Source organism: Triturus cristatus, chromosome 8 (genome assembly GCF_964204655.1).
Source record: "Triturus cristatus chromosome 8, aTriCri1.1, whole genome shotgun sequence".
Taxonomy (NCBI): Eukaryota; Metazoa; Chordata; class Amphibia; order Caudata; family Salamandridae; genus Triturus; species Triturus cristatus.
In genome coordinates, this window is record NC_140591.1 from 616,909,171 (window position 1) to 616,935,820 (window position 26,650).

The window sequence follows — 26,650 nt, forward strand, 5'->3', positions numbered from 1 at the left end:
TCCGGGGAGATACAACGACCAAGGCGGATCCGGGACGTGAGATTGGTGTAGAGTAGGCGAGTATAGGCTATGAGTGTGGGGCCGAGGCCCGTCCGCCCGAGGACTGAAAAGAGGAATTGCCATGTTAGGGTGTCGAACGCCTTTTCAAGGTCCAAGATCAGACACGCTGCGTGCGGGAAGCAATCCCCAATCTGATCCTGAATGTGAAAGAGGCGCCGAATGTTATGAGAGGTATTCCTCCCTGGGACGAAACTGCATTGGTCCGGGTGTACTAACGGGCATATGATTTGAGAGTATCTATCCGCCAACATTTTTCCCAAGATTTTACAGTCAGCTGTGAGCAGTGTGATGGGACGGTAGGAGGCGAGGAGTTGAGGGTCACGGTCGGGTTTCGGAAATGTCACAATCACCGACGTTCTCATAGAGCCGGGCAGTTCGCCGAGTCTAATACCGCCGATAGCCGAGAGGTCAACTGTGGGGCAAAGGTGGCGTAATATTCAAGTGGGAGCCCGTCAAGGCCAGGGGCCTTGCCGCGGGCCATTGCTCGTACCGCACTTGTAATCTCAGTCGTTTTTATCTTCGTGTCCAACCCCTTCCGGTCTGCAGAGGCAATTCGGGGAAGGGGGAGAGGGTCGAGGAAGTGGTCGATGGCCCCGGGATCGAGAGACGTGGGAGCGGTGTAGACTGCAGAGTAGTGGTGATAGAACGCCTGGAGGATCTCATCTTGAGACTGCACCAGAGTACCCTGGGGGTTTATGATGGCAGTGATAGGCCGGACTTCGGTATCTTGCTTCGCAAGCCATGCCAGGAGTGTGCCCGACCTATCACGTTCCAGATGCATTCGGTTTGCGTAGGCTCGAAAATTGTGACGACGCAGGTCCACGCACGCCACTTGGTACTCCGATTTGGCGTGGGCGACCCGAGTTACTGTCGCCACTGATTGATCTGCGGCCTTGGTGGCCGCAGCCAGTTGCTGCTCTGCCTTCTCTAGGGCTTGCTCCAGGGTGTGACGCACCCCGGCTCTGTATCGAATGCATTTTCACCTGGCAACTACCTTGAAACCATCCCACTCGACCAGGGTTGACGACGCGGTCCCCGCATTATGCGTAAAGTAGTCTTGGATGCTACATTGGTGGTCATGTGTAAAGGTCTGGTCCGTGAGACACTCCCGTGACAGCCGCCACGTAGGAACAGGGGGGTGCGGGGGTCTCCACTGTAGGCCGAGGAGGTGCGCATCATGGTCGGAAACGACTCTACCCAGATAGTCCGAGTGACATATTGGCGGGAGAAGCGCTGTCGTGCATAAGAATCGGTCCAGCCGAACTCGTAAATTATGAGGGATGGAGTGGAAAGAGTAAATGCGGGTTTTTTAACTTATATACTTATGCGTGAAAGTGCCATTTTAATGCATTATGGGTATAGTAGTTTAACTACTTTCAAGGTTAAGGAACTTTATTAGTTCCTGCATCAGGATGTTTTAATTATCAGCGTACTCCAATTATATATATATATATATATATATATATATCAACGCTCTGTTGCCAGTCCCACCAACTGAGAAGCACTCGAATGCACACACAAGGTGGCAAGCCTTTAATTTCGGGATACAGGTAAGCTATGATGGATACATGATCGGGCAGTGATTAATGGAGACCGGAGCATGTATCCATCATAGCGATGGCCTCTGAGGAAGAAAGCAGAGACTTTTGAAACGCGTAAGGCGAATCGCATGCTGGCTGTGTGATTGATACCACGAACTGAGCTTACCTGTATCCCGAAATTAAAGGCTTGCCACCTTGTGTGTGCATTCGAGTGCTTCTCAATTGGTGGGACTGGCAACAGAGCGTTGATAATATATATAGTTCCAAAATCCCTGTCTCTCCTCTTCCTTGGATATGGGAAACAAAGAAGCAAGCAGCATAGCTCCTGTGATGCAGCTTAATTACTTTATTTCATTAGTTCCATTAGAACAGGACATGAACTGACTGATGCGTTTCAGCCGTAGCCTTCTACAGTGTCAGAGACTCTTGTGTACAAACTGTTCTTTTATAGGGACCAACAGCATTTTCACATGTGTGCTTCAATAACAGATTAAAGACTGGGCCACTGGCTTGTGCATTCACAGTATTGGTTTAACATATTTGCCATATTCCTCTCAAAGAACAAACTTCAATCACTGTAAAGTACAAAAGGTCTACTATATAGATTAGCCATTGCTTGTTTATTTGAAAGACAGCTGCCAAATATCCCTATGTTCAAATCCATTATCATACATTACAGAATATAGTTAGGACCTAATTTCCATAGGAAAGGCGTTTTTTGACTTTCCTATAACTGGCGACGTTTGATGAATCTTCACAACATTTTCCCAAAAAGTGTGCTGCTGAGTCTTATTGAGCATGGAACGTTTCAGGGTGTTCAGTCAAGCGGTGGCTGGAAAAAGAGGGGGGGGGGGGGCATAAAGGTGAGTTTATCATGTGAATTCCTATAGGGATTTTAAAAAACAACTACAACCTAAACTGCTGGGCTGAATTACACCAAATTTGGAAGAAAGGTAGTTCTTGGTCCAGAAAGAACCCTTTTATTGATTTGGTGTAAATCTGTTCAGTAGTTCTTGAGATGATAATGGGAAAACAAATGTGAATATCTAGAGGCACAAAGCATTCGCAAATACTTGTGATGCACCGCATACACGAGTGCCAACAGGAGTGCTGTGATTGTCTAGCTGTAACCTGTGTAGAAAGGTGCAATTGCCATTTTATGTAATGGGACACGGTCCCCAGGGGATGAAAATAAACATTGAGAGTGACAGAAGGGGTCAGGGTACAGGTACACTGACCCCATGGGTGGAATACAGGGGAATTTGTGTGGGACCCCGTATGTGCACAACATGTCCAAAAATATTTTTTTCTCCACGTGCAATATTCACAAGTTTGTGACGTTCAACACAGCCCCCAGTGAAACCTTCTGACATATTCCCAAATATCACCAACAAAAATACTTTTGGATACTAACTCAGACACTAATGTACTCACCCAGAGACCCACTCACACTCTTATACCCACTTAGACACCCTCTCAGAGGCTCATGCACTCACTTACAGACCCACTAAGACTTGCACACCCAGACACAGACCCAGTCAGACACTCATGTACCCACTCAAGAATCTCTCAGACACTCATGCATACACTCATAGATCCACTCAGGCACCTACTCACAGACCCAGTCAGACACTCCCACACCCACACCCACTTACAGACCTACTGACACACATACACCCACTCACTAACTCACTCAGAGACTCACGCACCCACTGTGGAGAAGTGTGGAGAAGTGTGGCTCAATGATTAGAGCGGCAGACCCTGATGCAGAGGTCTAGCCCGGGACCAGGGTTCAATTCCCCGCCTCGGTGGGTCTTGGGCTCAAAAATTCCACGGACCTGATAATTCTCGCCTCGGTGCCATTCCAATCATGGAGTCCCACTCTGCAACTCTGGGCAATAGCTTGCTTAATCTCCACAACGGCCCCCACAACGCTAAGGATGCCTGGCCTCCACCTTGGGGGTGCCCAGGAGTGGACGCCTCACAGGGAAAGCCAGGATGAGTTCCACAGCGGTATTCGTACAAGCGCCTTGAGACCCTTGCGGGTGAGTAGTGCGCTATACAAGTATCAATTTACATTTACCCACTCACAGACCAACTTTGGCACTCATGCACCCATACACAGACCCAGACACACTTGCTGTTTTCATGAATATTGCCGAAAATAAAAAATACATTCAGATACTCACTGAGACGCTAATGTACTCACAGGCGCACTCACACTCTTACACCCACTTAGACACCCGCTCAGAGACTCTCGCACTCACTTATAGACCCACTCAGAGACTCGCACATCCACATGCAGGGTCGGTGCCTATGTGGGGCTTGCTGCAGGCCCTACAGCCAACCCCTGCCACACACGGCCACACGGGGGGGCGGGGGGGGGGGGTGGAAGTGCTATAAGGTATGGGCTGCTACCTACCCCACATATTAAATCAGTAATTACATCTATGACATCATTGATATCACTGCAACATTTGCAATAAAATGGATGAAAAAACTGAATGGTGGGGGTGCGAGTTATAGTTAACTTAAGAGCATGAGTTATAGTGTCTTGAGATAAGTATAACTAGATATGTTACATTTCTATGGTTTTGTCCGTGTAAAATCGGAACCCAACTATAATGTCTTTCTAACCTTTATTTTTTAGCGAATTTGTAAGTTTTTTTTTCATCCTACTTCCCAACTATAACGTCCCTGCAACCTTGGTCTTGTTTTTCTGTGGAAAAAAATATATATATATATATTCACTGAAAAAACCATAGGTTTCACACACGTTATAGTTACGAATTAGCATTTAAAAAACCTTGCAAATTCACTTAAAAAACCATAGGTTTCACACGTTATAGTTAGCTGGACATTTCACTCGTAAAAAACCAATGAAATTCCCCCGTTATAGTTAGTGCAGGCAACTATAACTCACGCGACCGCAATCCTCTGCTGATGACGTCAGATATTACATCACTGTATTTAGACACTTATTTACCCATGTCTTCTTCCATTAATCTTTAGCTATACATATATTACAAATATTTATTTTTCATAAAGACACATATGTCATCAGTGATGTAATATCTGACGTCATCAGCAGAGGATTGCGGTCGCGTGAGTTATAGTTGCCTGCACTAACTATAACGGGGGAATTTCATTGGTTTTTTACGAGTGAAATGTCCACCTAACTATAACATGTGTGAAACCTATGGTTTTTTAAGTGAATTTGCAAGGTTTTTTAAATGCTAATTCGTAACTATAACGTGTGTGCAACCTATGGTTTTTTCAGTGAATTTGTACGGTTTTTAAAATGCTAAGTTATGTATTTATGATTTTTTTTTTTTTCAGGTTTTTCACCGTGCGCGCAACGTGAATTTTTTAAATTTATTTATTAATTTTTTTTAATCGGGAGGTGCATGCACCGTGCGTGCGCTGTGGGCGCAGAGGGGGCGAAAAGGGGGCAGAGTGGACAGTTCCTGACCCCCTAGCCTTGGTCAGGGGGTCACAGAAGGACCCCCAAGGGAGAAAAAAACAATTATTATTATTTTTTTTTTAAATCGCGAGGTGCGTGCACTGTGCGCTCACGGCGCGCTTCGCGCACCGAGCACCCACGGTTAAAAAAAAAAAATTTAAAAAAATGGTTTTTTTCTCCCTTGGGGGTCCTTCTGTGACCCCCTGACCAAGGCTAGGGGGTCAGGAACTGTCCACTCTGCCCCCTTTTCACGTTCTCCACCTTTTTTTTTCACCCCCTCAGACTGCGAGAGACAAAATGGCGGCTGACACTTCCTGGTTTCGACCGATTCGAATGTTTACCGACATCTAACAACCAATCAGAATTGCGCTCGTGCACGGCAGGGTGCGCGCACGGTGCGCGCGTATAGATATTGATATGCTTTTAAATGCTATTTTCTCAGGAAATACTGAACAGATTTACACCAGACCTGCAAAAGGCACTTCCTTGACCTTATGGCTACCTCTCTGCCAAATTTCACGTAATTCTGGTGAGCCGTTCGGGCTGTAGCTGCGACTAAAGGTCCTATGGAAAAATGCATGGGGAAAACACGTTTTGGGACCCCCCCCTTTTTCTCGGCCCCCGCTTGACGAATCATCCCGAGACTTTCAGGGTAGGAGCTGAGCGGAGCGCCCCATTAGTTTTGAAAATTTCGCCAGGATTCGTCAACCGGCGCCAAAGTTATTCAAAATAGAATTTTGAGATTTCCTATGGAAACTAGGTTGTAACTAGAACTATCTACTGGCGACCGCCAGTAGATAATACTAATACTAATACTAACACACACTAACACACACACTAACACACACACTAACACACACACTAACACACACACACACTAACACACACACACACTAACACACACACACACACACACACACACACACACACACACACACACACACACACACACACACACACACACACACACACACACACACACACACACACACACACACACACACACACACACACACACACACACACACACACACACACACACACACACACACACACACACACACACACACACACACACACACACACACACACGGTACATTTTATATTACATATTTATTTAGGGGTGATTAGCTTGAAAAACCTATTCTCTACAAAGTGCAGCTAACAATGGGCATTGAATTTGAACTATGATTAGGTTTTGTTTGCTTGTATGATTACATTGAGGCTAAAGCAAGGGACAATGGCAAGGGAGTGTTGCTTTACATGATGCTGTGGCTGCAGCTTTTGTCTCATCATTACTAATTTGCTATATTTGCAGATTTTACAAAAAAGGTTGGTTTACCTAATTTAACAATAATAATATTGACAGAGACTGTGCTGCATGATGAGGCTTAATTGGCCTTTCCTTGCTACAAAAGCCAGACACCCTTGCCACATAATCCTAGTAGCCCTGACAATAATGAAGCTCGGCAGAATGGCTTGGGGGCTGTTATTATTAGGATGAAACCAAAGAATTAATAAGGAACCGTGAAATAAATCAATAAATATACAGCTTTTGAGAAAGACGATTGAAAAAACGTATAATAGTCTGTTTACCATGTCTAGTGAGCAACCAATCATGTGACTCTGCATTTGGTTTTAAAAGAAACTGATTTGTTCGCATGTAATTGTGTGATCAAGGGAGTTGTCCCGAAACGCGTTACGTGAAGAATAAACATCCATGCCGGATGGCAGAAAGCATCTCCAGTGTCGGTGTCTGATTTTTATATGAAGTCGGATTTGGTTGGAATATATATATATATATATATATTCACTGAAAAAACCATAGGTTTCAGGGGTGTTATAGTTAGCTGGACTTTTCACTTGTACAAAACCATTGAAATTCCCCCGTTATAGTTAGTTCAGCTAACTATAACTCGCGCGCCCGCAATGCACTGCTGATGACGTCACATATTACATCACTCATGACATGGTCAGTGACATCACTCATGACATCACTGATGACATCTCAAATGACATCACTGATGACATCACTGATGACATCATCCAGTGAATGTGTGTTATTCTGAAAATTAAATATGTTTTATATATGTATATCTCAAGGTCGATGGAAGAATAAATGGGTATATAAGTGTCTAAATGGATGATTTGTTTTTGAAAAATTGATTGTGTAACTGACTGATTAAGTGTATCATAGTGAATACATGGCTTAGTGAGTAATGTTTAAATATGTAAATATCTGTATCAGTCTCTCATTTTGTGTATAAGTGGCTGCATGGGTTGGTGAGTAGCTACATGGGTGTCTATATAGGTTATTAGTTGGTTTTTTGAGTATCAGTCTGAGTGTCTGCATGGTTCGGTGGGGGTATTACGTAGTGCATAGGTGCATGAATGAGTGACTCACTGTTTGTATGTGTTGAACACAGTATGTGTGCAGGACTGTATGGGTGGATGAGTGTGTGTATGGGTGTGTTAGTGAGTGAATGACTGTCTCAATAGTGTCTTTATGAGTAACTACATATGTTTTAAACTAGTATATGTGACTATTGGTGTATATATGTGAGTATATGTGAGAGTGAGAGATTGAAAGAGTTCCTGTATGAATAAGTATGTGTTTCTATAAGTGATTGTTTAAAAGACTAAGTATGTGTAAGTTTCCGTAGAAGTAAGTGTGGTGGTGTGTGTATAACTGTATATGCAAGTAAATGTATGTTTGATTCTTTATTAGCATGAGTGACTATGTGTGTGAGTAACTCTATGGATGAGTGGCATTGTGTAACAGGATGTATAGGTGTATGAGTACATATGATGAGTGAGAACATGTATGAGTGACTGTATTGGACTGTTGGTGAATGAGTGGATGTGTATGTGGATCTTAGAATTACTGAAGAGGTTGTTGTAACTGGTATTGGTATGTCCATTGTTTTGAAAATTTTAGTCTCTATTTTTGAATGTGTGTATCAAAGGTTATATTAGGGTGAGACGAGGTCTGCCACTCTATCACAAGGATGATGTCATCAGTGATGTCATCAGTGATGTCATTTGAGATGTCATCAGTGATGTCATCAGTGATGTCACTGACCATGTCATGAGTGATGTAATATGTGACGTCATCAGCAGTGCATTGCGGGCGCGCGAGTTATAGTTAGCTGAACTAACTATAACGGGGGAATTTCAATGGTTTTGTACAAGTGAAAAGTCCAGCTAACTATAACACCCCTGAAACCTATGGTTTTTTCAGTGAATTTCTGAGGTTTTTTAAATGCTAATTCCTAACTATAACGTGCCTGAAACCTATGGTTTTTTCTGTTAATTTTAAAGGTTTTTTAAATGCTAATTTCTAACTATGCCTACAGAGATAGGACATGTGAAGAAAGAAGAAAAAATGCACAGAAAGAAACAAAAGAAGTGCAGAAAGAAGCAACAGAAGTCCTCAAATATGAAGATAAGTGCAGGAAGAAGGATAACGTGCAGAAAGAACAAAAAGAAGAGCAGAAAGAAGCCTTGTTGCAAAATCATCCTGTACCCTCAACTTTTTCAGACGGATACTGGTGGTAACTGAGTCTGACTAACCAGTCCTAGAGCCAGTGCTATGTTAAAAGACACTTAGAATACAGTGAAAACACCTACATACACTAGGGAACATTATGCGTTGGGGTCCCCCTGTGATTAGCCTTACCTCCTCTATAAGACCCTAGTATATAATAGGGCATGGGGATTAAAACTACCTCTTAAAACAGGCCACAGGGCGTTTTTGCACACGTTAACTCAGGCCCCGTCCCCTCCTTTCACCATTGTGTAAACACACCCTGTGTCCGTTTTTAGTTGGGAGATTAAGTTCATTTGAGTCCTGAGGGTCCCTAGGGTCCAACTAGCCCACTAGGTACCTCCAGTAAGTGCCACAGAGCTGCGTTGCAGAGAGGTGTAAAAAGTGGCACGGCCTGGACCACCTCTCTGCAATGCAGCTCAGTAGCGCTTACTGGAAGCACTTGGTGGGCTAGTTAGCCCCCAGGGGCCCTCAGTATTGAAGGGAAATTATATCCCCAATTTAAAACGTGCCATGGTGCGTGTTTGCACACGTCACCTCAGGCCCCGTCCCCTCCCTTCACCACTGTGTAAACGCGCCCTGTGGCTGTTCTAAGTTGAGAGATTAAGTCCCCTTGAATCCTAAGGGTCCCTAGGGTCACACTAGACCACTAGGTACCTCCAGTAAGCGCCACAGAGCTGCGTTGCAGAGAGGTGTAAAAAGGGGCTTGGCCTCAGAACACCTGTCTGCAGCGCAGCTCCCTGGCGCATACTGGAGATGCCTGTTGGGGGCGCGTTTGCAGAGTGCTGCATGGAGGGGGCATGGCCTCCGGCACGATGCCAGTCTTTTATTTATTTTATTTTTTTAAGAAGGGGGGCTGTGTGGTTCCCCTTCTAATTCTAATTTATTGGCCCTGATGACCCCATCCCCCAGGGCCTGTCTCCTAATTATATTTTTTTGACCCCAATCCCCAGGGCCGGCCACTGTTTTTTATTATTTTAAAAAAATATATATTTATAGACACACCTAGGACATGCTGGACAAACCGTACGTACCTATCACCATGACGATTTGCGTGATAGTCATTAAAAGGCGACTATGCATGCAATTAATCCACGTGGAATGTATTTACACCACTAGTGAAGCTCTGACATGTCTGATGCTCTACCGTGCCTAATGCCGGTAGACACCCTTGTCGTTTATTTATACAAACATGGGTAGCTATTGACGGGCACATTTAATACACATGCACACCAAGCCATTCAAAGGGGATTCGACAAAAATTCGACCAAAACTATGCAAGAAACCCCCCTCACAGTTAATAAAACACACATCCACTGCCGGATGTGTAATACTTTTTATTTTACTCTCTGGAAAGGGGACGAACATCACTTGCGAGTCACAGCGCGCTCCTGACAGAGCCCAATGCTGTGTTACACCCACCATTGCCTGCCGAGTGCCACACACCTCTGTATTGTATTCCACTAGCTAGTGCATATGCTATGACACTCTCTAGCCCATGTGCACTGTAACACCACCCCGTGAAAATGTCATGCCACACTTGTCTTCGCACGGGTTATATTGCCCCATCTAACGTGCCTTCCTCGATGCCTATGTTATAACGCACAGTGCTATGCCATACATATTACAATTTGGGATCCATATCTTTGTCACAGTGCATATGCAACGTTACACTCCCCAGCACATATTTTATATTACAACTTTAGAGACTAGTTAGGTTACACAACACTGCCCTGTGCATATTACACTCCAAGGCGCATATCGCATAGCACGCGCTAGTGCCTGTGCTATCTCGCGCTCTCCAATGAATCTGTCATTGCGCACAATGTATTGCATATTATATTTCACGCCTGGTTCATCTTATATCACACTTTTTGGTGCATAGTTTATACCATACACTATATCTAGTTTTCATTTTCAATCGTGCTCTCAGGACTATGTTCTATATAACACTGTGTTCACCTACCCTTTTCACGGGCATTACATTTTGCGATAGGGGGTGGAGGGTCAGGGGGTGTTTTTGCCAAGTGAGCCCGGAGTCACAGTCACTAACGTCTTCTTCTTCCTGAATAAAAGTGAGATTATGCTGCATACTTGTTCATATTTTAAGTAGTTTGCACAGACAAAATGTTTTAAAAACAATAAAGTTTCTAATACCCGCCTTCTCTGAACAGTTAGCTTGCTGCCCCATCCCCCTCCTCCCTATCCTCTGTTGTGTGAATCCATGGACTAGCCTCCTCCCATGCATGGTCTGATGTGCTGCCACTGCCCTCAATTTAGTATGATGTACCAGTCCACTCCTCCTGCCCTCCATTGCCCAATTCTATGCCCCATCATTGACCTCCTGCTTAAACTCTGTGCTTAGCTTGCTGCCCCTATTCTCCTTCCCCCTGCCCTCCGATGTCTTTGTGCATGCCCCTGCTCCATCCTTTTTGCCCACCATGTCCCATGGACCTGCCACTCCTATCTACTCTGAGTGTTCTGTTGAGCTGCCACTCCCCTTCCACCTGCCTAGCATTGTCAGATGACTGTAACCTGTCCCTGCCACCTCCACCCTGCCTGTCCACATGCCATGCCTCTATCCTCTTCCTCCTGTCCTACATGGTCCATTGTACTGCCACACCCTTCTGCCCTCCCTGGTCTGTTGTGCTGCAACTGCTCCTCCTGCCTGCCCCGTGTGGTCTGTTGTGAGGCCCCTTCCCCTGAACTTTCTTGTCTGTGCACAGGTCCTGACCCTCCCTTCTATCCTCCATCGTCCTTTGTGCATGCCCCTGCACCCTCCTTCTTGCCCATCATAGCCATTGTGCTGCCACTGAACCCTCCCACTTGCCATGCATGGTCTTCTGTGCTGCCATGGCCCCTCCCACCTTCCCTGTGTGGTCAGTTAGCTGCCCCTGACCCCCTCCCACCTTCCCTCCATGGTCTGTGTGTAGGCCATCACAGTCTCACTGTTGCTCTTCATGTTGTGTCTTGCTTCTAGTGCCCATCCTGCCTGACCTCCATGGCTATCTTGCTGCTCCTGCCCTGCCCCCTTTCCCCCAGCCCTCTGTTTACATGTGCAGACCCCTACTCCCTCCCTCCTGGCTTGTCTGTTCCATTGTAATGCCCCTGATCCGTCCCTCCTGCCCTTTATGGTCTGTTATGCTGCAGCCTTCTCTCCTGTCTGTCCATTATGGTCAGCTAGCTACCATTGCCTCTTGCCCCTCTGTTCTCTGTTGTCCATGTGCATGGTCCTGTCCCCTCCCTCTTGCTTTCTATGGATTGTTGTGCTGCACTCCCGTCCTGCATGCCCTGTGTGGTCTATTGTGCTGCTGCAAACCCTGATGCCTGCCCTGCAGGGTCAGTTTGGTGCACCTCTCCATGTCTCTCCTGTCCTCTGTTATCCAAGTCTATGTCCCTATCCCATTTCCTTCCATGATCCAATGTACCATACTTGCGAACATTTTGAACTTGGTAAGAGGGAGATTTTGAAAAAAAACTGGGGTATTGATTTTCCCCTTTGAGTTACATTGAAAAAGAGGATATTGTAGACAGGAGACAGATCAAATAAAGCCCATTTGAGCTTAAAAACATTGGACGTTTCCTGGCTGAATCGGGTCTGTTGGCATGTATGGTTGTACTACCATTGCCTCTTCCTTCTGCCCACAATGGTCTATTACATTGCCACAGCCTTGAAGGAGGGTAGATTTTGTATCACAGGGGGCCCCTGGCCCGTTCTGTCCACACCTGAAGTATGAGACCCTTGTCCTTGCCTTGCCAGCCGCATTTGTAGGCCGTATTAAATTGACCAGCGGGTCCTGTGTTGCTATATAATTATCCTGAGACATCCTTACCACTCAGCCAGCATAAAACCCCTGTGTAGGCCCTTCTGTTCAATATGTAGGCCTCTTTGTTAAATGGACCATAGCTCTGCAATTTTAGTGTATAGCAGTCTGAAGGCAGGTCTGCGAGGCCTTCTGCTCCAAACTAGTAGCCCCCACCCTACCCGAGTGCTCCGTGCTCGGTATCAAAGTTCAACATCCCCCTGAAGCTGTCGACATACAGTAGGCTGCATCCTGGACTGGTACTTGCTTCCTGGGCAGGTTTCCCGCTTTTAAGGAAGTGGCAACCGCAGAGCGTCAAGTTAGGAGAACTGAGGAGATTTTATACATGAATATATTGAATTCCTGTACAATACCCATTATTTTCTGCTTGCTCTATGGAACTTACGATAAGCGATTGGCCTGAGAGACTGACCTTTTCACCCAGTCCATTGTCAGCATTAAGTGGGTAAATGACGAAATGTCTGGTAAAATCTGCAGACGAAGCTTTTGGGTAGCATACGTAGGTAGATGTAGCGTGCAAAGGAGCCCACAAAATGATATAAAAAGGGAGCACCCACAGATATCGACGGACAACCTCGCCGTCTGTATGTAGGTTAACAGGCTGTGCAGGTTTTCCCCAAGAACTGGGAGCTCTTGTCTTCCTTTGCTTAAAATGTCTTGCTCTGCTTTGCTTGAAGTATCTTATTCTATTTTACCTATATGAAATGTCATGTTATGTTTAACCATTGTTCTCTTTACTTTTGCATTTAAAAGATGTTGTATTGTAATTGCAGGAATGCTTGCTCTAAGAGTAAATGTGAGTGTCCCTAGGTAACATTTTCCTTGGTGTAACTTGTTTCTCATGATGCATTTATAGATGTGTTTTCTCTCTCTCTCTGTCAGTCCATTAATTGAGATACAGAGAATATCATGACAACTGTATGATTATCTGGATTCTGTATTTTGTACTTTATGTCTCTATTCTGCGGTTTCTTTGAAGTTGCATCTTCTCATTAAACTGCCATCGTATTCTGCCTCCAATTCCATGTCTCATATGTCTGTTTTCTTCATTTTTGGAGCAAGCGTTCCTAGGCACCCCGGCTCAAATTAAGGTGCCCCTTTTGTCCCTGACTCACTCTCCTGCTCAGTTCTGTGGTGGCTCCCGGGGCTCTGGGGACTGCCCCTAGCTTCCTTGACCCGTAATAGATCTTCCCTCCAACAGCCTCTCTTGCAAGTCCTGTATTGTTGGCTTGTTGCCCCTGCCCCCCTTTCCACTGCCCTCCATAGTCTGTTGTGCTTCCACGGCCCTTCCTGCCTGCTCAGTGTGGTTAAATTGTTGCCTTTGCACCCTCCTACCTGCCTTCAATTTTCAGAGTCCGTGCCCCTGGCCTCTGCCTCTCAACAGTATCCTAATGAACAACTAGATTGCTAACATTCTATATTTATTACAAAAGTGTGGAACGCCTGACATCATCTTGATGTAATCAAAACTGTAATACCTAGAGCATTCCTTTAGAAATTACATATATGAGAGGGTCTTATTGGCATCAAAATTATGGTTAGTGCTCTAAAAGACTAAAATAAGGACATATTTTCTGAGTTTTCAAATAGCGACAAAGCACTTTTAAATTATTTGTTATCTTTATGTTTTTTTATCTAGTTGACAACTTGATTAAATGTTGCACTTAGGGGAGAGGATGTGGTGTTACTTCCAGAACTGCAGACTTTGCAACTGGGGAACCAGGTTGAAGTTTCTGCTTCAGCTCGACATTCTGTGATTCTGGTCAAATCACTTAGTCTCCCCATGTCTACAACCAAAATGAATTTGTTCTTGTGTGATGTAACCAATGCTCATGTAAAGCACTCCAATACCTGACAAGTCTGCACTATATAACACTGCAAAAACACAAAATAATAAGTGTTTTGCACACTTCTGTCATTGGGCTATATTTGGGCTATATCTGGGTGTTTTCGGGCTACATTTGGGCTCTTTTGTCTCCGGTGGCCATCTTGGGAGATTTATTTGTTATGAAGTTTCCTAATTTCCTCATGTACTGCAGCCTCCTCAGTCGGAAATGCTTTCAGTTTTTTACTTTGATTCCATCATGAAGGTATTCAGATATGTCACACATTTGCCATGAATTCTGAATGTTAGCACTCTAGTTGCTCATTAGATCACTGTAGTAAAACTACTGTTCACCATGGAAGTCTGCTCCTGGTATTAAAAGTGCATGTTTCAGTCTGCATGTCAGAATTTTTTAATGAAATAGAAGAGGATTTGAGAAGTCACTCAAAATGTGCCCTCATTTTCTTTCTTCAGCATTAATCATAATTTCTATGGCATAATGAACCTCCTCATTGTGTTCCTTTTTAAATTAAATGTTTTAAGTGTTACCAGTTTATTCCAATCAAGATGGCTTCAGGTGTGCCATACTTTTGTCATAATGAAGACAGTAAGTGCTCTAGTTGTTTTTAAGAACATTCTTGGACATTCTGTCATTGGGCTATACTTGGGCTACATCTGGGTGATATTTGGGCTACATTTGGGCTCTTTTGTCTCTGGTGGCCATCTTGGGAGACTTATTTGTTATGAAGTTTCCTAATTTCCTCATTTACTGCAGTCTCCTCAGTAGGAAATACTTTCAGTTTTTTACTTTGATTCCATCAAGAAGGCATTCAAATGTGTCACACATTTGCCATAAAATCAGAATGTTGGCACTCTTTTTGCTCATTAGATCACTGTAGTAAAGCTACTGCTCACCAGGGAAAACTGCTGCTGGTATTGAAAGTGCATGTTTCAGTCTGCATGTCAGGATTTGAGAAGTCACTCAAAATGTGCCCTAATTTTTCTTTCTGCAGCACTAATCATACTTTTTATGGAAAAATGAACCCCCTCATTTTGTTCCTTTTTAAATTAAATCTTTTAAGAGTTACCACTTTAATCCAAGCAAGATGGCTTCAGGTGTGCCATACATTTATCATAAGTAGGACGGTTAGCGCTCTAGTAGTTCTTTGGAACACTCTGGAAAGCTGCAGTAGAACACAAAGGAATCAACTGACAGTCTCTGCCCTTGTTGGATGTACATGTTTTACTGAGAATGTCAGACTTCATTCTCACATGACTGAGAAAGATAATGTGAATTTACAGAAAATAAGCTCTCAGTTTAGCTTATAGATCACCTTCCAAACCTCTGTGGTAAAAGCATGAGAAAATATTTTTCTCTCAATCATGATATCCCAGCAGAAGGCTTTTTCACATGGTGAAATCACCTTAGAACATACCACAATTCCTAAAATGAGTATGGTACCATCAACAAATGATTTATAATGTAACTAAAGTCTTAAAATCTTCTATTAACTGCAATGCTTTTTAATGAGGTGCTATCATGTATATTGGTCCCAAGATGGCTGCCAACACTTCTTGGATGAAGTGCTGACAGCCAATCAGATCTCAGGATGAGATGTGTGGTTAGGCTTCGCCCACATATATATATTGATTTAAATGCTATTTTCTCAGGAACTACTGAACAGATTTACACCAGACCTACAAAAGGCACTTCCTTGACCTGAGGACTACCTCTCTGCCAAATTTCAAGTAACTCTGTTCAGCCGTTCGGGCTGTAGCTGTGTCTAAAGGTCCTATAGAAAAATGCATGGGAAAAACGCGTTTTGGGACCCCCCTTTTTTCTCAGCCCCCGCTTGACGAATCCCCCCGAGACTTTCAGGGTAGGAGCGGAGCGTAGCGCCCCATCTATTTTGAAAATTTCGCGAGGATTCATCGACCGGCGCCAAAGTTATTCCAAATAGAATGTTGCGGATTTCCTATGGAAACAGGGTCCTAACTATAACTATCTACTGGCGACTGCCAGTAGAGAATATATATATATATATATATATATATATATATATATATATATATATATATATATATATATATATATATATATATATATATATATATATTCCAACCAAATCCGACTTCATATAAAAATCAGACACCGACACTGGAGATGCTTTCTGCCATCCGGCTTGGATATTTATTCTTCACGTAACGCGTTTCGGGACAACTCCCTTGATCACATATAAAATATGAACCATCCCATTCAAATCTAGCAAGTGTTATGCCAACCTAGCCTGTGTGCTCTGTATAAAGCAAACGTGTGGCCACTTCCATCCAGAACTCCCCACATTCACTGGAGTTTTACTTTGGCACTTGCTGCTCAGTTGTTATGTTATGTTATGTTATGTTACAGCGTTCTTTTATAGCGCACGGCTACTCGAAAAGAGTGTCCCGGCGCTTTCCACCTGCATCTCAGAATAAAAATAACACAACACAGCAAAAGAATGAGAAAAAGAACTGAAACTGAAGCAATAAGAACAGCCTAAAGATTAAAAAGCCAGGTCTTCAGGCTCTTCCTGAACTGGAACAAATTGACAGTGCTGCGCAGCGAAAGAGGAAGCGAGTTCCACAGCTGTGGGGCTTTGCAGCTGAAAGAGCGCCCTCCCGTGCGGGCCTTCCTCACCCGAGGGACCACCGCTTTGTAAAGGGATTCCGAGCGCAAGGAGCGGACTGGTCGATAGAAGGCTAGTCTCCGCCGCAGGTATCCAGCCCCTGATCCAAACAGGGCTTTGTGCATCAGAGTCAGGGATTTAAACTGGATCCGCTTCCGGACAGGCAGCCAATGTAGCGCCTGAAGCAGCCCGGAAGCTCGGGCTCGTCTACGCAGGCCAAAGATAGCCCGGGCGGCAGAGTTCTGTACCACCTGTAGGCGCTGAACTAGGTAATCAGGGAGGCCAAGGAAGAGGGCATTAGCATAATCAAGCCTCGAACCGACGAGAGCCTGCACAGTAATACGCCTGTGCTCCTCAGACAGCAGGGGCAGGAATTTACGGAGCATTTTCAAAATTCCATAACAGGTGCCAGCCAGACCCAGAATGTGTGTTCGCAGCGATAGCTGGTTGTCCAGCTTGACACCCAGGTTTTTAGCCACCAAGGAAGACTGTGCAGGAGGGCTCATGTCAGACGGCCACCAATGCTGCCACTCCGGATCGACACCGCAACCAAAAAACAGAACCTCGGACTTGCTCGAGTTGGCCCTTAGACTGCTCCGTTGGAACCAGTCAAAGACCAATGTAAGACAGTCCCGAATTCTCCCTCCATCAAACTCCTGGTCTTTCCCGCATGTGAAGAGGAGTTGCGTGTCGTCGGCGTAAGAGATGATCTGGGCCCCATATGCTTCCACCAAGGCCGCCAAAGGGGACATAAAGATGTTAAACAACGTGGGGCTCAACACAGATCCCTGTGGAACCCCAACTCCCAATGGCGGCATCTCGGCAGAGCTCTGGGAAACCCAGACCGTCTGGCGGCGGCCTTCAAGGAAGGATGTAAACCACCTGAGCGCCGTCCCCCTAAGGCCGATGTCATAAAGCCTCTCTAAGAGCGCCCTGTGGGGGACGGTGTCGAAGGCCGCCGATAGATCTAACATGACCAGCATCGCCCTCCCGCCGACATCAAGAGTCTCCCTGATGATCTCAGTGACCTCTAGCAATGCCGTTTCCGTTCTAAAATTAGGACGGAAACCGGATTGAGATGGATGGAGCAGATTGTTAGCTTCCAGAAAGCGCGACAGGACACCGTGGACGTGTTTTTCCGTGATCTTCGTGAGGGCCGGAAGAAGTGAAATTGGCCTATAGTTGGCCAGAACCTCGACGTCGAGACCCGGTTTCTTTAGGAGGGGGATCACCATCGCTCTCTTCCAAGAGCTGGGCACCCTCCCCTCCCTCAGCGAGGCGTTGAGGATGGGATTAACCAGCGGATTCACCACCTCCGCCATCCCAGCCAAAAATTTGGCGGGGCAGGGGTCAAGTGGCGAGCCAGATTTCAAATTGGCCAACAGCTGCCTGGACACATCGCTGGAAACAGCAGGAAAATCAGACAGCACCGCCGTCGGTGTGTGCGGAAATCCGCACCCAGCCCCGGAGACGCCGCTTCCATCCTCCGGTCCTTCCACAAAGGAGGCCTGAATCGCCTTGATCTTATTAGTGAAGAAGCCGGCCAGATCACCTGCCCACGTATCTGAAGAAACTAGAGGGGGCGATTGGGAACTAGGGGTCGTGAACTCCTTCACAATGGTGAAGATCTCCTTACAGGAGTTCGCGGATGCCTCGATCCTCCTAGCCAAATAGTCCCTCTTAGCTCCCAGAATGTCCCGATGGTAGGCCTTCACCTCCGCCTTGTAGGCGAGTTTAGCCTCCCCATCATACAAACGTCGCCAGGCCCTCTCGGCCACCTTACATTGGCTGCGAGCCACACGAAGAGCCTCCGTAAACCATGGTGCAGATTGCCGTGCCACCGTGGATCGGAGGGCTACCTTGGGGGCCAGATCGTCCAGCCTATCAATGAGCCACCGCTGCAGAGCCCCAGTGTCGCTATCCAGATCGCCCGAAAGATGGCATGGGTGATCCAGAAGCGCCTGTTCCAGCATGTCAGGTGTCACTCTGTGCAGCGCTCTCGAGGTCGGTCTAGACAAGACTGAGGCACTGTTATCCGGCCGCGCACTCTCCAGCACCGAAAATCTGATCAGCCTGTGATCGGACCAGAGCACCGGCAGGGTGTCAACCTCCGTAAGAGGGACAGATGAAAACACCTGATCCAGGGTATGCCCCTTCTCATGGGTTGGCCCCGACACGAACGGTAACAATCCCAGTGGAGATGTAATATCCAACAGTTTGACCGCATCCGAGTCATCCGCTACGTCAAGGTGGAGGTTGAAATCACCAGCCATGACGCAGTGCTGTGAGGTCAGCACCAACTCAGAGACAGCTGTCTGCAGATCTTCCAGGAAGGAACCCAAAGGGCCTGGTGGCCTGTAGACCAACAACCCCTTCAGGGCCTGGCCCGGGAACAGTCTGAGCGTGAAGGCGAGCGACTCAGCGCTCCCGATGGAATTAAGAGGAAGATGGAATTAAGAGGAAGAACTGAGCAGGAAACGCTCTTTTTCACCACTACCGCCACTCCCCCGCCTCTACCCTTCACTCTATCCTGCCGGAAGATATTGTACGCCGGAGGAATGGCTGAGAAGACATCCGGATTGGAAGCCTCTCCCAACCAGGTTTCGGTAAGTAGCAGGCAAAGGGGATTTTCCCTAACAAGGAGATCGTAGATATGCAGGGCATGGCAGCCTACCGACCTTGTATTCAGCAGCAAACAAAGATGCTGTGCGCCAGCCGTTGCAGGGCGAGGAACATTAACATGGGTCCAGAAAGGCGTCCAGCCACAACACGGACAACGGCGTTTACCCTTAAATCGCCCCGGGAAAACGGAACGGCAGGAGCTAGAGAGGCCCCGCAAATCCCGCAACATCACAGAGGTATAACAGATCATCTCAGCCAGTGTGTCACCGGACCAGCTTCCCCCGCCGCCCCGTCGCCTCCGGGACGCTGACGGGCGCAGACGGGCAGGACTCCGGCACGACTCAGGCTACGCGAAGGCGCCCACCTGCGCGTCACGCTGCGCGTGAGGGAGCGACTGTAAATAGGCTCTCCAATCAGCCCTGAGCGTGCGAGTCCGCTCCAAGATGGCGGCTGCCTCTGGCTGAGGTGTCCCAAACAAAGATGGCGCCCAAAATGATTGTACCCATGCATGTTGCAAAGGTTTGTGTTTCAATGCCGTGCCCCAGTATAACACCTCTTTCATCATACACCATGTGTTTTCTGTATTTTTATGGTCTGTGACTATAAAAAGACTGTGTGTAATATGGGGTCATTTGACAAAGGTCGGCTGGGCTGAAACGCATCTGGAGTGGTGAAAAAACACAGTGATTTCACCTTCTCGGTGATGTGTTGTATGTATATATAGGGTTTAGGGTTGGGTAGTCTTAAAGGGAGGCAAGGTTAAATTTAAGGTTTAGTTGTGGGTAGTGGTAAAAGTAGGTATGGGCAATTTTATGCTTAGGGGTGGGTAGTGGCAAAGGAAGGTTAGAAATACATTTACAAAAAAAGAGGGTGTGGGGGTTCTTTTCCTACAAAAAAGAAGACAAAAAACTCAATTACAATATTAAATTTAGGGTTTGGGGTGGGTAGTGGTAAAAGGAGGTATGGGAAATGTTACATTTTAGGGTGAGAAGTGATAAAGGAAGGTTAGGAATAAATGTAAATAAAGAGTTTGGAGTTCCTTAGAAAAGTTAAAGAAGAAATTGAGGCATTCGTTCTAATGCATACATGGTTTGTGATAATCAGAAGTTCTATATGCTTCGCTCAGCATTCATTCAAGCTTATTTCCAGTATTTCATGTGTGCTTAATAAAAAATCATTATCACATCAACACATTTTCACCAACACCATCTAAAAAAAAGTGAAATACAATACGTGTCTCCAAGGGCAGTATCGATCACCATAATCATAAACGATTTCTTCATCCTTTTTAATATCTTTTATTGCAAATGCACAGATATGCGGCTTTCCATTTTTATCAGCGATCTAAGGGGAAAAAGGGAGCATTATAAATCATTAGTCAATGCAAACACTTTGCTAACCTTTTAGTGTGTTCATATCTTACCAATTTCATTTTGGCATTTGGATTGATATGATCGTCATTCATGAAACGGCCAGCTCTTCCACTATTGCCATCTATGCTAAAATAAATATATTACATTTCATTATTGAAATATGCAGCCACTATAAGAGTACATAAGCACAGTTTTGAACACAAACACAAATAACCTGCACATTAAGCGTGTAAGGCCCTTACCAATATTTCTTTCCTTTAAATGAGTAAAAATAGAGATAGGCAGCCTTTGTAGCCGAATATTGCAAAAATCGTTTTTCACCATCCTGGCTTTCAATGTGAGGCCCAGCATATTCCAGTATAAACTCTCCATTACAGATGTCTTTTGTTGCAAAAACTCCGCTTCCTAAATACAGATAAACGTATATGATAAATGTGAAGCTGGAAGAAATCCAGCAAGCGTCTTACAATTAACACACATTTCATTGACAAATCATGCTCTATATATACACATGGTGGGCAATGGCCAAGGGCACTGAAATTATGGTGCAGGGAAGGACTAAATTATGTTGCAGGGTTGCCTGAAAACCACAAACTATGATGCATAATAAGGTACAAGCTGTGATAATATTAATTCATTATTTTGTCACTTTATACATGGTAATACTATTTGGGAAAAGATTTGACCTTCTTAGTACCCGTTTAATAGGCTAATACAGCAACAAGTAACTGAAAAATAACTTTTTGAACATTTGCGAAGGGCATTCCACTGCGCAGGACCTGTGTCAACATGTTTTAGTAACTCTTGATCCTTTGAGCTAGAAACGCAGTTTTTGAGGGATATATCGGCAGTTTATGCAGCACATGATAATTTATGTGGCAAATCCGGCAAATTCTATGTCAGGACCGGAGGCTCAGATTATGCTTTATTCTCTTATATTTATTGCTCAGCAGCCTTAAGAACAAACAGCCAAGGACTACAAATCCCAGGAGTCTTTGTAATGTTTGCAAAACAACCATAGAGATAGTCTCATATAAACAATATCAAAGGACAGCACTTTCTCTTTCTTCGCTGCTCATCAGCCAGATAAGTGCCTTCCTTTAATAATGCTTATTTCTGAGCATAATTGTGCACAGTGTAATTGATACTTGTGAGTCCATTGAGACTTCTTTTGTTATTGGGTTCTATTTACAGCTCTTTATTGATTGTGCTGTTTCGGTTTTTGCGGCTGCGCTGAGGAGCGTGAGCGGCTGATTAGGATAGTCTGGGGACACCTTGAGGTTTTTTCTCTCTTTTCATTTGTAAGCGTTTCAATTGCGCTACTGTTGGCCATTTCTGCTCGGGGAGCGGTGTCTGCAGCCAACAAAGGTTTTCTATTCCCTTTGCTCTCCGGTGCGGTACCAACCTCGCTAGAGTGTGCGGTGCGCACACGTCATAGGCAGCGGAAGGGTAAATTCCAGCATTTTTGGCGTGCTTCGGCTCCCGTCCAAGTACGCGAGTGACAGTTTCCGGACTCTGCGGGCTGTCAGATATTCGTGCGCTCGGTGGGAGTCAAGAGTTTTTTTCCCATAATCCCTGAATATTACGGGTTATCTTTTGGCTACTGTGTAGCAGTTCACCCGCAGAGCATCCCTTCACTTTTGTTCTACTACGGGCATTAACCTTGTTTCATGTTAAGTTTGATTAAACTTTTTTGGTCTGACATACTTTATTACTGACCCAGACGTCTTGGCTCATTGCAATTTTAAATTTGATATTTGCATACATTTCCTGTTGGTAGCCTTGGGGGCACGGCACCTTTGCTTTCTTGTGGGGCAAAGCTTACTCTTCATCCTCTCCAACATGGTGGGTGGAATGGATTCCTGGGAACCTGTCGATGAGGAATAGCCTCTTCTCCTTATTCACATGGGCTTGGTGGATACTATTGGCGCATCCCTGGAGAGGGTGGTGTCCTCAGCCCTTGAGGCACTGTATCACTGAGATCACGGTTCGGTACAGGGTGGTCACCTCTACTGAGGGAGACTGGGGGTCTTACTTGAAGTTATCACAGGAGCAGAATGATGCATTTTCCCAATGCCTCTCCGGAACCCGTTCACGCCCTCAAAGGAATACTTCAGAGGGTATGAAGAGGGACTCGGGGGTGGAGGGGGGGGGGGGGGGGGGAGAGGGAGAGGGGATAGGGACAGAGAAGAGACTGCCTCGTCTTCTGTAGAAAGTGTCTTCTATTCAACTGCTACTCTGAATCTTCCTTAACAGTTGTGGTGTTTAATCACTGCAATACAACTGAACACATTACTAATGTCTAAACAGCTTTAAATAAATCTTATTATACTTTCTACTCCAACTCTAAAAACTTACCCTTCTAGACTAGACAATTGCCTCTCTTCTGTTTTATTGTCTTAATTCCAAAATATGTATTTTGTTTCGTAGAATGAGTCTCAACAAGGTATAGTAGTTTGCCAAAAGATAGAAAAGTCTTTTCTTTGCCTTAAACTCGTCTCTTTTGAGGTGATAACAGATAATGAGTTCTCACCAGCCCGTTCTATGCTTCTTTTTTCTCTATAGGTGCTGAAAGAGCAACAGATACTTCATCAGGAATACGGAATACAGGCAAGTTCCTTAAATACTCTGCACTGTCTCTTAATTGACTTTAAATTCTAGAAAGGGTACTTGAGTGACCAAGATTTAGATTTAAGCGCTGTGTTCGGTCTACAGGCTCTGCTAGCGTGACCAAGGTTCAGGATTAAGCGCTGTATTTTTCTTTAGACTCTATTGTCTCCCTACAGAGAGAGAGAGAGACGATAATCCTCTCAGACGGCTCAGAACTCCTCTTAGGAGTGAAAAGACGCACCCGGCGAGTAGCGAATACACTATGCTACAGACGGACATGCGCAACGTAAAGTACACTAACTACCATGACTCTAATGCGCAGAAGTCCTGAGGTGCGACTGCTCTCCGAATATACTTTAGTGAAGTGCACAATTCCATGGGTGAGTGCAGGTTCACACAGCTCTCTCCGTTCCTCACCCATTCAGCTGAGAGGCTAAAGCGCGAACCTCTAGTTAGACGCCAACCTGATGGACCGCTGTTTAATTAACTGGGTCCAGGACTGGGTTTCCAGTTTCTTCCGGGAAAAGGCGGAGATCAAAGTCAGTTTTTTCACTGCTGCGGAGATGACCCCCACTGATTGGCAGGTATAACGGTTCTTTTGGTTTAGATTTCAGACAGGAATCCAGGGATGCTTCGAAGGGCCCCTCCAAGGGCAAAGCTAAGGCCAAAACTGCAGCCAACACTCTGAGGCCGCTTCCTCTCCAGATGCCTTTGAGAGACTATGCCAGGCATTCCTTTAAAGACGCCTGCACCCTAGCAAGGTGCTTGAGGATTCCCAGCCAGCCGGGACCCCAGATGACTATTTCTGTCCTCAAGGTGGGGCAGATGACGCTACCGGGGAAGACACAGGCCCAGATGGGGACTCTGATGACAAGCCTGGTCCGAGCAGACACTGGCAACCGGAAGGTGGCGCCAAGAAAACCCGGCTGGATGTAACTCAGTCTCAGGACTCAGCTGACATCGCGGGTATGTTGAACACGGAGGATATACATCACCCCCGCTCTGCGAATTGAATACCGGCGACCCTCGTGGCATCTTATGTGGCTAGCCGTATTCGGAAGCCGATAGACCAGGAAGTCCGTGGTCGCCTTAGGGCGGAGTGCCCCTGGCCATCCCTGCCAAACAAAGTAGCTTGCAACCCAGAAATCGACGCCAGAATGGCCACGTTCATCAGCAAGTTTATCAAAGATCCAAAAAAGGGTCTAGACAGTTCTTGGCGGTCCTGCCAAGATAAGGTATTGGATATGCTGGGGCCACTTAACAAAATTCTGGACATGGCAGAAGATGGTAAGGAGACAGGCCATCTCAAAGATCCCACAATCCTCTTGGGATGGGCACAAAGGGCCCTGTGTTTCCTCAGTAATGCGAATTGTGCATTTACGGTATTAATTTAAGATTGAGCCTCGACTCGGTGAACTGGCCTCTACTGAGCCTAGGTCAGTAGCTAACGGAGGTCTTTTCGGAGATCAGTTTATTAAAGAGTTAACTAGCTTTGTGAATACTTTCTCCTCATTGGATAAGGCGCAGCAATCGATAAAAAAAGTATTCAGTCAGCAAATGTTTGGGGGGCCGGAAGAGTTAGGGGGCGCTCCTCCTGCCGTCCTTCCAATGCAAACCCCCACAGGTCTCAAACCAGAAGATCCATGCAGTGGCAGGACCAACGCAAGTTCGGAGGGTTTTACCCGTCGAGAGGCCACAGCAGAGGTCACGGGGGAAAAGGTAACCCCTGTGGAGCCAACAATGCACCTGGTGGACCCACCGGTAAGGATTACCCCTTTTTTCCTACCAGAGGTGGGGGGAAGACTGCAGTGGTTCAGACACAATTGGGCAGCAATTACAGGGGATGCCTGGGTGTTACAGACAGTGATGGGTTTCCCCATAGAGCACCAAGGAACCCCGCACCAAATTTCTCGCCCTACCCCTCTAGTTTTTTACCCTGAGAAAAGGTGCAGGATGTAGACAGGGAGATACAAGACCTCCTGCGGAAAAGGGCCATCGTGAATGCAACCCTTCACTCCAAAGGTTTCTTGAGCAATATCTTCCTTGTCGAGAAGGCCAAGGGTTTCAGACCGGTAATCAACCTCTGGGACTTCTACCAGTTGGTGGTGTACCGCCACTTCAAAATGGAAGGTATTCACCTTCTCAGAGACGTGTTCCTACCAAACGATTGGTTGGTTCGACTCGACCTGAAGGACGCATACCGTACCTTATCTTTCCACCCCACAGAAGATTCCTGCAGTTTCAATGGGGCAGACTTGTCTCAGAGTTTACTTTTCTACCGTTCGGTCTGTCACAGGCCCCTTGGTGCTTCACCAAGCTGTTGAAACCAGCCATGGAGTGGCTCCGGGCTCGAGGCGTGTGACTCATAGTCTACCTGGACGACATTCTTCTGATGCACCAGGAGGAGAGCTCTATGATTGCTCAACTCAGACTGACTCAGAATCTTCTTCAGAATCTGGGATTCATCCTGAACAACCAGAAATCGGTTTGCGTGCCGGTGCAAACGTTGACCTTCTTGGGTTTCGATACAGTACAGCAATGCCTCAGATTGCCCCAGCAGAAAATGAATTTGATTAGCAGGGAACTGAGGCGGCCCTGCAGAGAGAGAAATTCAGGCGATCTTTCTGGGACTGTTGCATTACCTGGTCCTTCAGCGCATTCTCCTACACACAGGAGATGGCCCTATCTCAGGAAGCCTGGGAGGAACTCCAGTGGTAGCTCGAGCATATACAGGCCTGGAATGGAAGACCCATTTTCGGTTCAGCCCCCGATCTGGTGAGTCTGATGCCAGTTGTCAGGGTTGGGGCGCCCGATGTGGAGACGTTACTACAGGCGGCCACTGGTCCATGCAAGTGCAGTCTATGCACATCAACTGCTTGGAGCTTCTGGCCAGATCTTTCGCAATTTGAAGTCTGGTGGCCAACAAGGTCTCTTGTTCCATCCTCTTGAAGATGGACAATATCTCGGCTGTGAGATATATCAACAGACTAGTGGGCACACGATCCAAACTCCTGGCGATCTTGGCCAAGGACTTCTGGAACTATTGTCTGACTCACGGTCAGACAGTCACGGTGGAAGACCTACCATGGTCTCTCAATCAGACAGCAGACTGGAATTCC

At 45.9% G+C, this 26,650-nt stretch overlaps 1 protein-coding gene across 4 annotated transcripts in view; it reads right to left on the reverse strand.

The window, feature by feature from the left end:
* Positions 1 to 26,650, reverse strand: part of LOC146802490 (uncharacterized) — a 175,066-nt gene that overhangs the window by 6,734 nt on the left and 141,682 nt on the right. For 2 of the 4 annotated variants that reach the window (XM_085622084.1, XM_085622083.1), the window contains 3 exons: positions 21,164 to 21,326; positions 20,972 to 21,047; positions 20,782 to 20,892 (listed from right to left, as the gene is read on the reverse strand). In XM_085622084.1, coding sequence (XP_085478210.1) covers positions 20,782 to 20,892; positions 20,972 to 21,047; positions 21,164 to 21,326 — 350 coding nt within the window. Of the gene's footprint in view, positions 1 to 20,776; positions 20,893 to 20,971; positions 21,048 to 21,163; positions 21,327 to 26,650 lie in introns of all 4 variants that reach the window. The other 2 variants (XM_085622086.1, XM_085622085.1) reach the window with 2 other exon arrangements.